The following is a 15,120-nucleotide window of genomic DNA, read 5'->3' as shown; positions in this document are numbered from 1 at the left end:
CTTGTTTTTGTTGGTGGGTGGTCGTCGGTCTCCTGTAAATGTAATTAAAAAACTTTTAAACCGCATCAACATAAATGTATGGCGCTGAAAATTCTGTGCATTTGACAATTTTCGGTTGGCAAAAAGTTGACATTTTGCGCTCCTGTGTTTGTGGCCAAGTGTGTGTATGCAAAAAGTATCCACCAAAACATGTCAGACTCGCCCCAATATCCCAGTCCATCAACTTTAAGCGGTGGCCATTTGTATTTGAGTTTAATGAAAAGCTTTTTAAAGTTATTAGCTTTCATAAATAAATGTCAGTGGAAGGCATTTATTGACGACGACCGGCATCCATTTAATGGGTTTATCATTTTTACGAGCCACTCTTTTCGGCCATTTCATTTATTTTAATTGAACCCCCGAAAGACTTTCCATTTAATTGCTTTTAAATAGCCGGCCAAACACCTTAATAAACCATTAAGTCTTGCCCCAAACCCTGACCAGAAATGGGCGAAAAGGTTTAGTTCTGCAATATGTGCAGGTAATAAACATTTGCAGCCGGAATGCCATTCCGGGCATTTCAAGTGATAACGCTAAATTGCTTGGCCATAAATTCAACACTCTCCATAATTTTTAAGTGTGAAATTTATTCAATTCGATATTGAGGAATGCCTTAGTGCAAAATAATCAAATGACATCCCATTAATTGTCCGGTGGATCTTATTTATGATTGTAATGTCACCCCCGAAAAGAATCTTTTTGGTCTCCAGGCCCCGAGCTCCATAATTTTCCATTAGCTTTATTATTTACTCATTTGCGAAAATGTCTTATATCATTGTTATTAGTAAATCTTTTGCCACAGTTTATTGCCTGCCCCCTGATATGTGGGAGGGTTTGAAACAGAATCATCAGTATGAGAACAATTCCCTTGGGGTTTCTTGCCTTTGGGGGCAAGTTCATTGAACTCGCCCCAAAATATTTGGGGATAGTTTCCAGAGAAAATCAAAACGGTGGTAGCTTGGAAAATAACTAAGGGTTGTTCGTACCTTGGATCGCTATTTAAGATTATTTATACGCTGGTAATTATTGCCATAAAGGGCAAACTTGCTGTAAATAGTAATAAAATGTTTCCTATATAGATTTCTGTAAATTAATTGGTTAAACTTCATTGAATAATATTTATCATGGGTATATTGCATTTTGTTTTAATATTTGTTTTGTATAATAACAAATATTTAACGAAACATTATTTTATTTATTTTTAACTTATACATATAAAGTATGAAAATAAATGTCTTGTCTATTAGGCTTTTCAACTTTTCTCAAATTAAATTGGTGCTGCTGAAATGGTTCTGAAAGCAGAGTTCTGAACAGGGCACTCGGTTCACCGGAGCCAGGTGCAAATTAAAGTTTTCGCACAGTCATTTCACGGAAAGAGCTCTTTTTAATTAATTTAATGACTGGCTGATGTATTTGCATATGGAAGTGCACGTGAGGAGAACTTTGTGCACGTGGGTAAATAATCAACTCTTTTGTTGCAGTTCCAAATTTAACAGACCTGCTGCTCTCGGCTAAGCTTTCCTTTTGGCTTTGATGGTGGGTGCATGGTGGATGCCATTCCCCACTAATTATTTTAACAGCATGAAAAGAGCTACTCGCCCGAGTGCTAAAATAACTTCTTTGCCACCCCCTGACAATTTCCCTGGCAGTTGCCGGAAAAGAAAGCTCAGTTTCCTTGGTATTTTCAGTCCGTAATCCGCATAGCTTATCACAAATTCCAGGCATAACTCTTAACAGAAACGCCGGCCAGTTGGGAGGCAAATTAATGGCTAGATGCGCATTGTTTTGGCCCATCTGCCCCCGAAGGCGTTGCAACACTTTCTGATTGCATTAGATGCTTACAATAATTTTCGGGCAGCTCCACTCGGAATGGGAACGTAAATGGAATATTTTATGCAATTTATTTTGATCAATTTGCACGTCGCAATGTCAGTTTCCTCTTAGGGCGCCTAAATATTCTCCGGGTATTTTGTGGATGCGTTCGTGCGTGCTGCGGAATGGAAATTTCCGAATGGAAGCCACAGGCTCTTCTCTGTTATCCGAATATTTTTGAGCAAGTGCAAAACCTAAAAACAATCATTGTGCAAAAAAAATGTTGCCACTTGCAACATTTTATGGGAGAACTTAAAAATGCCCATTAAAAAGCCTTCGATTTCTATTATTTTGCTATTAAATTTGAATTGAAAAGTTTTTAAAGTGACAACAGCTTTGTAAGGTTTACTTTTTTAATTTTAAAAGTATCCGCTGCGAACTAATGGAAAAGGGACCAACCATGCGTGGGATAAGTTCTTTCAACTTTCCGGAATGGAATGTGTATATTAAACCCATTTGCAGCCCACCTCATTACACACTAAAAAAAGCAATCGAGCATCAAATTACAAAGAAAATAAAATGCAAATAGGTTTTTTCCTTTACTCGCAGGTTCTTCTTTTTTCCCGGAGTGGGGTTTGCCTTTTCCCATCCAGTTCATCCCTCGGACGGAGTTCCAATTTCATGCAGCTGACCACGGACCCTGTCGGGCCCTGTAATTGTAATTGCCGAGCTGGATTGGAGTGGATTAAACAATTTCCACATTTAACATGGCGCGCGTCTTTAACCTTTGCCACAATAAATTTTTCTGGACTTTCCTCGTTGTTTTCTCGGTTTTCCCGGCTGCTCCCCACCCGGGGCGGCTTAATTTCGGTGTCGGCGATAAGAATTTTTAGCGACGCTGTCATTTGGGGGCTTTGGCTTTTACGACGCGGCACAAAGGACGCATGTCCTTGTTGTGCGTCTCTAATTAGATGCTTTGCCTAATTAGTCGGTTTTATGTGACGCTCTTTATGCCCCTGGATTACCTTTTGGTTGCAGTTTCAGCGAGTCAAGAAGTCGTTCTTTTAGCTTTCGGAAAAGCTGCGTCGTCAATATATGTATGTGGCATACAGATTACGCAGAGAGCGGAGAATGTTATAAACTTTAACGTTTATTAAAAATTCCAAGCGCCCAGGAAAATATCCACAGGATCATGACAATAATGTGAGCGAAAGCAGCGCGTTTGCTGCTGATTTTCGCAGCTTGAGATTTTCCATTTTTCCCATCATCCGGCTTCGGCGGCTTCCCCCGTTGGGTTTTTCAATTTCTTACGGAACGAGCAGTGCATTCCTTCACCTGGCCGTCTTTGATGCGTTATATGACAGGAAGATTGGAGGGCGGTAAGAGCAGCAACAGTTCGCCCGGAGTTCCATATGAACTCCGAGTTCCAGCCACTGACTGGCCCCTCAACCGAATTGAACTTGTCACAAAAGAATTCATTTTGCAGAGCTCGGAATGTTCCGGCTGCTCGGGAGGGACCGGGTGTCGGGGAAAATGTGCGTTGAAAAGCTTTGTAAGGTTTGGCTCCCTATTCTTGCCCCTTTTGTGTTTCGCACACTGTCCCTTATCCAACGCTCCATCGGTTCTGGGTTCGTTAACTGGAATTCAATAAATATTGCTAAAACACTCGCATACGCATTCGCCTTTTTCTTGCGTTTTTATTGAGAAAAGGGGGTGAGACAACGGCAGATGGCAAAGGGAAAAAAGCCAGAGCAGACATTTTCACATAATTTCCCCCATTTGTGATCCACTTTTAGAGCCAACTCGCAGTTCCCCCCGGGGCTGAGTACATTTTGGCCTATTTTATGACGCGTTTTGTTACCAAAACGAAAATTTTTGGTAGTACCAAGACATTTAATTGCCTAATTGTTTTGTTTTTGGCATTTTATTGCAGGCGGACTGGTTTTTATGGAGGAGCCAACCCAGCACGCCACTCTTTTTATGACTTAATTACTTAAATGCGTTTTATTTTGCATGCGGCCATAATCGTAAACAAATTATACAAGTGGAAATTATGATATCTTTTCCACTTTTAATGCGAGCCCTGGGGAAGAGATTATTCGATGTATTGTTGCTTACTTTCGATGCATATTATATGATCTGAAGCGAAAAAATTCATAATTTAAGCCTCTATCGCCAGAACTGAGATAATTAATAAAATGGATTTACATCCTTTGCACAAGAGTTCATATTATTAATTCCACTTAGAAAAAACAAATAAGTACACCATATTTGCACAACTTTTCCTCCTCCATTTCATCTTTTCATGAGTAAACCCCCATCCTTCGTGGTCTCATTATAATTTAAATTAACTGAATTTGCTTTATTTGATTTACCTGGTTTAGTGTTTCAATGCCTTTCTGGCCCATTGAGGATTTGCTGCTCCAATTGTGGAAAAGCCAAGGACGTAGGCAGGAGGCCTTCCGAATTTATTAGCCAAGTTGGGCTCGGGTTCTGACCCTAAAGGGTGCCTATCCCATCCGAACCCCATGCTATCTGGTGGTGGCCATGGTTTCCTTTCAGCTGTCTCTCTTTTTATTTTCTGAAATTAATGCGGCAAACACTAATTAATTGCGCAGGTGTTGCAGCTGTTCTGTAGCTCTTGTTGTTGCTTGCGGTGTTGTTATTGCATGGGATAAGCCTAATTGAATTTCTGTAGCTTTTTGCTAGGCTTGCGAATTCAGGAACGGGAGATCCTATCTCGCCATTGGTTATAATTAATTACACAGCTGCCATTATGGGAGACCGGTTGCATTTGTTATCTTTAAATTATTGATTTTTATCAGCAGGAAAACAAAATAATTAGGACAAAATAGCGACTATACTTGATATTTCAATTTATTGACTAAAACGATAAAGTGGTAAAAATAAGGGTTAAAAAAATATTGATAAAAATAAACAATAAAATAAATGTTCTATTTAAATCAAAATCAACTATACCAACTTAAGCTAAGTTTTCCATTTGACCTGTATAACGAAAATAAAAAGGTCTAATTAAAATTACAAAAAAAGTTATCAATTTCAGATGGTCTTGGGAATTTCCAACTAACCTGCAGAGAATCAAATTGCGGCCTAAGTAATTCCCAAAGTGTTGATCGTAATCAAATTCACGCTTTGCACTTATTTAATTGTTTTTCTTTTTAATTTCTCATAGCTAATAAATTGACTTTTATGACTGGTCATGAGAAGCTCGTAAAATTTGCATATGACTGTTGGCAGAGCTTTTTGCTGTAAGTCGGGGTCCTTCAACGGCTAACGGCATTATTATTATGTCAACGTAATGTTGTCGTCAAATAGTTTTTCGCGTGACATTTGCATTTCAGTTCGGTTGAGTTGAGCCCTCGGGTCCGATGACATTTCATTAGCCGTTGCCAGTTAGTTCTTCGGGCACATAATAACGTGTGCCATTGTTTTTCATTGTCGTTTTATGTGCTGTTTATATTTTTATGGCATGCCATATAGTATTTAATATTTATATTATATATGAACCTCATGCGACAGTCCCTCGTCCTATCATGTCTGCGAATAAACCGTTTTATTCCTTTCTTCTTCAGGTAACTTTTAGGGACAGCGAACAGCTCTCCATCTCCCTCAACTGAAATCAAACTACTTGAGGAGCCACCCGCCGCTTCGTGTTTGCAGTTATTATTGTCTATAAATCGTCGGGAGGAGCCCGATAGGAGCAGGAGCCATATACACGATGACATTATGAATTTATTACTATTTAAATATTTTACTTCTGTTATGGCCCTGGTAGGCGACGATGGGCCGCAATAATCGTTCTGACATTTTGTTTTGCCTGGCGTGCGTAACTATTTACGAGTTTCCTTCGGTAACTTTTGTCTACGTAAAGTCGAGGCCCATGGCACGGGTATATAGTTTGAGTAGGTCATGAATTATCGATGCTGTCAGCAATAAATATTGATAAAATATATGATCCAAAGTTCGGGCACGTAAGCATCAACTTTGGTAACTGCCTCTATTACCATAATTTAATAATTCGGGCAGTTAGGCCACTTAAACGGTTCCGCTTAAACTCATGCATTAATCTACATACATCTGCAATATATCCGAATGTCACTTTAAATATTAATCAGCCAGACATATCTGTGCTACAAATTAATCAGCAAACCAGTTCAGTCTCATCGCTTGGACTTGAGATTTTGAGACTCGTTTAAATTTTTAGACTTTGATACCGGCACTTGACTTCAAACTTTGCCCAAAACAAACAAGACAATAGAAAGAGGTAGGGAAATACACTCACGAACTTAAAACAGGTTTGATCATTCAAAGCAATCATCTGGTGGCAATTAATTCATACAATGTAATTGTAGATTTATTTTGGTGTTAAATCAAATTAGGGCCTAACAACAAAATAATTTTTAATGACATTACGACAATGACTAAGAAATAAATTGGTTTGAGTATTTTAAAATGATTGACTTTCAGGAGATTAGTTATAAACAGTATATGGTTTATACAATTCTATTAAAACTCTAATTTACTTCAAACAAAAATTTTTTTATTGATCTTCTGCCTTAATGGACTCAATTGATTAAATTTATTTTTTATTGACTGATTCTGTTTTAGTCTTTTTTAGCACATTGAAAATTGGCCACTCATGCTTGGCCAGCAGTTTTTAGAATTTCTACGACTAAAGAAAAAAATTTACATTTATATAAATATGGTAACCACCAAACTTTTATAAAGATGTAGGGCCGACAAATAATATTAAAATATTGCAACTTAAGTTTTAAATACCCAACCTTTAATTGATTATCTTCTATTATAACCAACATTTATTTGTTCTTATTTGTTTGTAAGTAATAGACAATTTAGTTTCTACCTTTTTATAGCCATTCGAAAACTACCCACTCATGCTTTGCCTGCACTTTTTTTAACACCTCCATAAAAACCGACGTAAAATTGTATTTCAAGCCTAAGGTTTTGGGATTTACGACGAGTATTGTTAAATCAAATTGGTCGACGTTGACGCTTCGCTGAGCACTCTGACCCTTGGAAAGTACAACACTTTTTTTAATCGGTGGAAAATCTGAAATTACAATTAGCACTTACATTATGGAAAACAAATTATTTTAGCCTTATAATGAGCTCGAGTCTGGGGCATTAAGGCCAATTATAGGTACAATGGGAACCGAAATGAACTTGCTTCATTTACTGAGTCGGGTATCGGCACAAAAAGTGAGTCAGTATCGGGTTATCGACGAGATCGCAGGGGCTTGGACAGACCAAACCAAACACCGAGAATCATTAAAACGGCGATTTAAATAAACTAACCGATATATGGACGTGTGTATATGTAATTGTGATCAGCGGAGTAGAGCGAAAACAAAACGCGATAATCAAAACAAAACTCTAGCGAAGCTGCATTCGGATTGGTATAAAAGCCAGATGCTAACAGAACAAAGCAAACAGTTCCAATACCAAAGGGTTCCCAACCACATCTCAACCGGCACCATGAAGTTCCTGCTTGTCCTGTCTGCCATTCTAGCCATTTCATCTGCCGTGAGTGAAATGAGCGATTTAGTGGTGTTATATATTTGACATATTTTGTTTAATATAGGAACTGCAGCTGTCCGATGAGCAGAAGGCGGTGGCCCATGCCAATGGCGCCCTTTGCGCCCAGCAGGAGGGCATCACCAAGGATCAGGCAATCGCTCTGCGAAACGGAAACTTTGAGGACAGCGATGCCAAGGTCAAGTGCTTCGCCAACTGTTTCCTGGAGAAGACCGGTTTCCTGATCGACGGTGAGGTCCAACCCGCTGTCGTTCTGGCCAAACTGGGTCCCATTGCCGGAGAGGCCAACGTCAAGGAGGTGCAGGCCAAGTGCGATGCCACCAAGGGAGCCGATAAGTGCGACACCGCCTATCAGCTATTCCAGTGCTACTACAAGAACCGCGCCCACATCTAAGCGCACACCTTGTGAATTTAATATGTGTGATAATCTGTCTGTGACCTGTTACTTATTTTGTTTCGACCAAGCGTATCCTATGAGAACACCTTGTTAAGATCAGTTAACCCTTTGAATAAAATATTAGAAAATGTCTTAAAAATATAAGTTTATTTTTTCCTAAGCATAAGTGAAATATTCCTTCAAAACATGTGCGGATCCATGGGGAATTTTTGCAGATGAATCCTGCCCACCCCAAAAAAACGAAATGAGGTATTCAAAAAGTATGCAACATTAAATTTGTTATACATAAGTCCTAATACTGCCCCTGCTTTGATATAATAAAATAAATAACAGAAAAAACTTACCAAATTGATTTAATCAAAACTATAAATTATTATAAGTACATAATTGTTAAAAAAAATGTACTGTATTTTCAAAGCTAAATAATGAATAAGTAAGTAAATAATCGTAAAAATAATATAAAGTAAATACTAATACACTTTAGATAAATTCGCACATTATTGATGTAAATTGACAATTGTTAGAAGTTCTCGAAACCGTATTAACCAAAAGTCTTTTAAGAACTTTGAAGTCAAATAACTTTTCCAACTTTGACAACCCTCCAATGCCGACGCCCCTTTTCGTATCTCCGAGGAAATTAAGAGCGAAATTCTTATACATTATTACTTATGCATATTCGAGTTGTCAATGGATGCTCCACTGTATGACCCATTTGCGTTTGGGCCGTGGCCACGCACCCATTTGCATAACAGTGGGCCATCATTAAGGACCACTGTCAGACCGTCGTCAGGGGCTTAAGTCCTTGGCCCGAGCACCGATCCCAGAGGCATTTGCCCGCTCATGCTCGGCATAAATATTGATGAGCGACGGCAAACTTGTTCGCACAAAGACCGGGATCCCGAATCCCGAGCAAATGAATTGGACACATGGAGCCGTGTTTTTAAAAGCCCAAATCCAATTAACAAATCATTAAACATTCATTGAGCACGTGTCGCAATTGCATTTACCGGTTAAGCCTTGTTCCAGGTAGGTAGGACATAAGGGACAATGGCTTTGGCTTTGGCTTTAGCTTTGGGGACTTTGGATCGTAGCCAGGGTGGACTTGGCTTGGCGTCCATAATTCATTTTGTCACTTCCTGGGGACGGTCTGGCTGTCATGTCACTTCCATTTAGCATCCGTTTCAGTTGCAGTTGTCTGCACAAGAGCTCGGCCGGCAAACAATCACTGATGCGTTTACTAATGTCTATTAAAAAGGCAGCCCAATCGACTGTTTCCACCCCCCAGGCTAATGCATTTAAGTAGACAGCCATGGCGGCTTGTCAAAGGAACCAACACGCGTGAGATGCTAGCACATTGATGCTCGACATCAGCCTTTGTCTTGGCCGTCTTGTTTGACTTGTCTTGCTCCCGTTAGTTGGCTTTCAATGGACTAAGGACGAAGGACTGAGGACCACAATCGCTGGGGTTGGGTGGGTTTGATTCCCGATACTTTGAGGGGGGTTCGCCTGCGGTTCTCACATTAATGTAATTTAATTTTATAAAAACTTCGCTGCAGGGTGGCTGCCACTGTCTTGTTTCATGCTTCGATGTCTTTCGCTCTTTGTCTGTCCATGTGGAGTTGCTTTGATCTTAAAGACCAATATGTGATGTGGCTGGGGATGTTGCGGTTGTGTTCCTGATTATCAGCACAAGACTGTTATTAGGTCCGTCAATTAGAGAGCACCAAAGGATGCTGGAGTTAAAGTAAACCAGTTGGTGTGGTTGAAACTAATGTAATTGAATTGGTTCGCCAAAGAGCTGGCAAAATAATCAGATAGAAATACCATGACAGTATTGATGGGTTTTTAAACGAGGATAATAACCAGTTTTTTATTTACCACGCAACATCGACATTTTTTATAGCAATAGTTTAAAACATGACTATATCTGTAATCTAATTAGATTTAAGATACAACGTTTTATACACATTTTTTTAGATGTATTTTATGAAAAAACTTTCATTACTCGCGAAAACAAATTAGTCAATAATTACTATTATTATTTTAATTGAAATTGCAAACAAAGTGGAGCGAAAAAAACTGAGAATATACCTTGTAATTGCCTCGACAGTTTTTTAAGCACCTTTATGGAACGGCACTAAAATGTTTTGTAGATTCATCTACCAAATTGAGCTTGACATTTGTGTGCCAAACCATTTTCTTTTTGCGTAATTATAGTGGCCATAAAACGAGCACATCAAATGTGATGAGGGTTTTTGGCCGATGCTAATTTGAATTCCCACCTGAAAATGCTTTTGGCAATGCACTGAGGCATGGGACATTATGTGCGTTTGATCTGAAATTGTATACCTGATGGGTCCAGCCAGTCAGGCGTAAAAATGATTTGCCAATCGATTTTGGCAGCAATTAAATAGCAATTAAAAAGGAGATAGGATCCATTTAGATGTCTCTATAAAAGCAGTCTGTTAAGCCACGACAGGCTCTATAGTTCAAAAGTTTTTTTACGCCAAACAATAAACGTTTTTAAAGTTTTCCTTAGATGTCTGTTAGAGTAAACATTCTGTTCTTGCTTTGCCTGACTCTCAGTGATCTTCTGCCAGTAGCATGGGTAATTTTAATATTTGTAATACTTGGATTGGATTAGGATTAAAGATAACAAGTACCATATATGTAAATATTTACTTTTTCACAGACCCGATCGCTGACCGTCTCTCTGAACATGTCCATGACCCGAACCCTGGTGCCAGATCCTCCAAATGGAACAGAGAACAAGCTTAGTCAGGATATGCTAAGGTCTTGCATGCGAAAGACGGAGATCTCAATGTCACAGCTGAAGCTCTTTCACATGAGCCTGATGAACAGTGACTACACCAACGATAACGACGTGGCTCCGACGCCAGTTCAAACGATGGGCGATGTGAACAACCTGGGCGATCTGGACTTTAATGGCAACTCACAGATGCCCTTTCTCGATCTCAAACATAATGAGCCGCTTCAGTGCTTCGTTAGCTGCCTGTACGAGACCCTGGATTTGGATAGGTACAATGTCCTGCTGGAAGAGGCCTTCAAGAACCAGGTGCAGACGATCATTCAGCACGAGAAGGCCGAGATTAAGGAGTGCAGCGATCTTCAGGGCAAAACGCGTTGCGAGGCGGCCTACAAGTTGCATCTGTGCTACAATCACCTGAAAACCCTGGAGGCGGAGCAGCGTATCCGCGAAATTCTCGAGCGGACAGAGGCGGAGGGCGAGGGATTTGGACCGGATGGCAACGACTTTATCGACGGCATCCAGCACTCGGGCGAATCAGTAACCACAACCAAATCGGAGTAGATAACTTTAGATCTTTGCGTTACATTTCTTATCGGTGTTTGCTTAATCGAAAATTCAGAAATTAATCCAATGAGTGTATGCCAACAAGTAATTCAATTCAAACATGTCTTATATTTGGGCATTGTAAAACTTTAAATAAATTGTCAGCAAATTAGCAATTATATTTAAAAACACTAAACTTTATGATAGGTTTAGTAAGTTTAGTTTAATTGGTAATATATGTACCTACATAGCATCAGCAAGCATAAAAACCTGAAATTAAAAGCCCTTTAGATGAAAAGCTATTTGGAAAATAATAAAGCCCATTTTTAGGATTAAACATTTTTCTATGAATATTAAATATTTAAAGAGCATACTTTTGGGATGACGTAGTAAAATAAATGGTATTTATCTAAATCAGCGGTCGGCAGCGCCCTATTAAGTGAGCATAGGGTTTTGTTCTGCCGGCGCGTCGCTCGTACATGTATAACGTAGAACAGCGGTCTGCACACACACATCGATGAGCTGCCCAGTGAAAATTACTCACACAAATATAAAACAAAATGTCAACGTATGTGTGTGCCGACCGCTGATCTAAATAGTTATGAATGCATCCAAAGTGTGTTAAAAAACCTTTTATAAAATTCCTAAAAAATATATTTTTAACAGGTAAATATAAATAAAATGTACTTATGCTTATATATAAAATACATACCTACATACATTATTGCAGGCAAGGCAATATGTATTTTTCTTGGACAACAATATCAAACTACAGTATCCTAAAAAATCATCCATTTGGACAACAAAAATTGGTAAGGAATCTACTGGGATGCAAAGAAAAAATTCTTATTTTCAAATAAACTAAAATCGAAACTAAAAACAAATTAAAATAGGCAACGCACAACCAAGCTAAGTAAATAGAGCTACAATTAATGCTCGCTGACCCGAAAGATATGTTGAGGCGTGAATGATTTGACGCCAGCTGGTTAAAATGTGAAAAAGACCAAATGGTTGAGCAAATTAAAAAATTATATTGTTCAAATGTGAATAATATTGATAATTGAATTTTAATAATTATAATAACTTAATTGGTACAACTTAGGTATTCTGAAATTAGATCATTTTTCAAGTATTTAAGCCAAACCGCATCACACAGAATTCAGTTAGACAGTGAAGATAGCTTTGTGAAGATGAACTTTAACTACTTGGCGGTGGTACTCTTAATATTCGCTCTAAGCGAACTGGCAGCGGTGAGTTGTCAGCGTATACACTTTTTCAGGATATATATGTATATTTTTAAAATAGGGTCAGAATGCTGCTGAATTGGCAGCCTACAAGCAAATGCAGCAGGCTTGCATCAAGGAGCTGAATATTGCTGCCAGTGATGCCAACTTGCTGACCACGGACAAGGAGGTGGCGAATCCCTCGGAGTCAGTGAAGTGCTATCACAGCTGCGTCTACAAGAAAGTGGGACTCCTCGGAGACGACGGAAAGCCCAATGCCGATAAGATCCTCAAGTTTGCCCAGCTCCGTTTCAGCAGCCTGGCGCTTGACAAGCTGAAGGCTCTGCTTACCAGCTGCGGAGCCACCAAATCAGCCACCACCTGTGATTTTGTCTACAACTATGAAAAGTGCGTGGTTAAGGGAATTAATGCATAAAGGACAGGGAAATCCCCTTCCTGCTTAATACAATAAAGTTATTTTGAAGTGTTCAACGCACTCGACGGTTAATTGTCTGGTTGGGGGCCTCATGCATTTAATTATGCAAATTGAAAACGTCGAATGACCTGGCACCCACATGAATATGGATTAAAAGCGGTTTACGCGGAACAGGGCTTGAAATCCCCAATTAAGCTGCGGCAAATTTTGGACCCCAGCCTACAAACGCAAGCTGGAATACTCGTTCAAAGCGGGGTTTAAATGGAAAACAAATTGAACAACTATACATTCATACGTAGAACAATGATAAGCACAAAATTAAAATATGCTGAATTAATGCATAAAATTTTAAAGGAGAAGTAATTACTTTAGAAATTTAATAATTGGTCAGTTGTCTTTATAATTTTATAATTTCGATATTTTGCAGTGATACCAATACTCACTCTGAAAACCTGTCTTAGAGTATTTAAACCAAAAATAAAATTTCATTCGACAAAGCATTTATTCAAATTTAGCACACAAATGTTTAAATAGTTTAACTGTTTTTTTTAGTGAATCACAATTTGCCAAACTTCTACTCCCGAAAATCCTTAAGCCTTAACCTCCTTGGCAGGCTTGAAGGTCTCGAAGCATTCGTGCAACTTGACGGCGGTCTCGCACTTGTTCTCGCCCTTGATGGACCTGCACTTCTCCAGAGCGGCCTTGGTCTTCTCCTCGCCGATGAAGGCGCCCAGCTTCTCCAGGACAACGGACTCCTGCAGCTCACCGTCCTTCAAGGTTCCGACCTTCTCGAAGAAGCAGTTGGCGAAGCACTTGATGTTCTCGGTGGGGTTCTTGAAGTCCTTGGCCTTGACCTTCTCCTTCTCCTCCTCGGTCAGGTTCAGTTCGGCGGCGCACTGTTCGCCATGCTGCTTGGCCAAAGCCTTCTGATCCTCGTTCAGTTCGATGGGCTAAAATTAAGTATTTTTAAAGATTGATTAGGAAAATTTGTTATTGAATATATCAATATCAGAGTAGATATTTTGCTTAGAAAGTTCAGTATAAAATCAATAGCCTCTATAAGTACCAATGTGTTTTTTTCTGAATAATCAATAAATATTCGATTTTGAATATTAATTGAAATTCAGGAGTCCTCTTAACTTTTTAACTTGAAATCAAACTCACCGAGGCAACAGCCAAAGCCACAAACAAAGCACTCAAAGCGATCACGAAGTAGGAGTTCATGTTGAGAATACTATGACTTGCTAGAACGTTTGGGGAAGTTCTGATATCGGTCTGGATGTGATCGCGGCTTTTATACCCGCATTCGCGGCCAATAAAAGCCGGTTTCTCTTTATGCCCCCGGGCAATGATCCATCTAAGCCCAGCTGATGGCTTTGCTTTTTGTTTTGGTTTTAGGTTTTATTTTGTATTTTGTACCTCTCCCATTTCCTTTGGCCTATCTGAGGTTTTTTATTTTGATTTTTTTTCTAGTTTTTGCCATCTTGGCGAGTACTTTCGTCTATTTGTGGCCTGCGGCCAGGTAGACAATCCAAAGTTATGGTCGCTATGAAAGCATGGTTCATTAAACCGCCTTCTCCTTCTCATTCGCCTTCTTCGGCCGGGGAATCGAATCAATTATACAAATAGAACGCAGACGTGGTACAGACAGGGACGCCTCAAGTGGTCTCGAGATCGTAGGTCGCTCGAGTTACTCGTACAGCCGCAGACGGACTTCGGACTCACTCATTATCGCGGCACTCTATCAAAAACTTTCCACCGTTGATGCCAGCCCCCAACCCAGGTGGCAGATCCCAGGCCAAAGCCAAAGAATAACCATCCGACAATGCCCACAGTCGGATTCGGGTTCTGATTCTGATTCAGATATATATCCAAGTATCTGGGCGGAGAGGTGTGGCGCGTATTGAAAGTTGAGAAGCGCAAGGAGACAGACGACGACGACGACGGCAAAGTTTTTTCATTTGAATCCTATTATTTCAGCGTAGTTGTAATCTTATTATCCACGAGATGACAGCAAAATGACATTTAGAAAATTTCACGCTGTGTGAAATGTACAAAAAGAAAATACGGGAATGCAGGAAAGTCAGCCAAGCCAAGCCAAGCCAACCAGTGCGTGTGGGTGGTGATGGAATCGAGACGGAGTCGGAGAGTCGGATCCAAAGTCGTGGCCGGGATCCGGAGTTTCTGATTGGGACTGCGTACTGCGGCCAGCCCCCGCTTTGCCCCCTTCTGCTTTGGAAAAACCTTCGTCTACTTCTTTGAGTCGGGCGTGTTTTTCACAAGTTTTCCACTGACTGCTGCTGCTGCCTGTCGCTGCCTTCCT

The 15,120-nt window shown here is 39.8% G+C and overlaps 4 protein-coding genes across 4 annotated transcripts; 3 read left to right on the top strand and 1 right to left on the bottom strand.

Annotated features, from left to right (window-relative positions):
• The first annotated feature begins 7,353 nt into the window (after positions 1 to 7,353).
• Obp56d (Odorant-binding protein 56d) lies at positions 7,354 to 7,969 on the top strand. The gene is made up of 2 exons (XM_017146176.3): positions 7,354 to 7,416; positions 7,475 to 7,969. The coding sequence occupies exons 1-2, from the start codon at positions 7,369 to 7,371 to the stop codon at positions 7,820 to 7,822; spliced, it is 396 nt and encodes a 131-aa protein (XP_017001665.3). The 5' UTR covers positions 7,354 to 7,368; the 3' UTR covers positions 7,823 to 7,969.
• A 2,370-nt stretch (positions 7,970 to 10,339) lies between these two features.
• On the top strand, positions 10,340 to 11,355 carry Obp56c (Odorant-binding protein 56c). The gene is made up of 2 exons (XM_017146175.3): positions 10,340 to 10,433; positions 10,518 to 11,355. The coding sequence occupies exons 1-2, from the start codon at positions 10,365 to 10,367 to the stop codon at positions 11,154 to 11,156; spliced, it is 708 nt and encodes a 235-aa protein (XP_017001664.2). The 5' UTR covers positions 10,340 to 10,364; the 3' UTR covers positions 11,157 to 11,355.
• A 960-nt stretch (positions 11,356 to 12,315) lies between these two features.
• On the top strand, positions 12,316 to 12,848 carry Obp56b (Odorant-binding protein 56b). Its single transcript, XM_017146178.3, has 2 exons — positions 12,316 to 12,388; positions 12,444 to 12,848. Exons 1-2 carry the CDS (start codon positions 12,329 to 12,331, stop codon positions 12,795 to 12,797), a joined length of 414 nt encoding a protein of 137 aa, XP_017001667.1. The 5' UTR covers positions 12,316 to 12,328; the 3' UTR covers positions 12,798 to 12,848.
• Positions 12,849 to 13,280: 432 nt separating this feature from the next.
• On the bottom strand, positions 13,281 to 14,120 carry Obp56a (Odorant-binding protein 56a). Its single transcript, XM_017146177.3, has 2 exons — positions 13,962 to 14,120; positions 13,281 to 13,747 (listed from the first exon to the last, which is right to left on the bottom strand). The coding sequence occupies exons 1-2, from the start codon at positions 14,019 to 14,021 to the stop codon at positions 13,388 to 13,390; spliced, it is 420 nt and encodes a 139-aa protein (XP_017001666.2). The 5' UTR covers positions 14,022 to 14,120; the 3' UTR covers positions 13,281 to 13,387.
• Between the last annotated feature and the right edge of the window lie 1,000 nt (positions 14,121 to 15,120).

Source organism: Drosophila takahashii, chromosome 2R (genome assembly GCF_030179915.1).
Source record: "Drosophila takahashii strain IR98-3 E-12201 chromosome 2R, DtakHiC1v2, whole genome shotgun sequence".
Lineage (NCBI taxonomy): Eukaryota > Metazoa > Arthropoda > Insecta > Diptera > Drosophilidae > Drosophila > Drosophila takahashii.
This window is presented reverse-complemented; position numbering and strand designations above follow the sequence as displayed.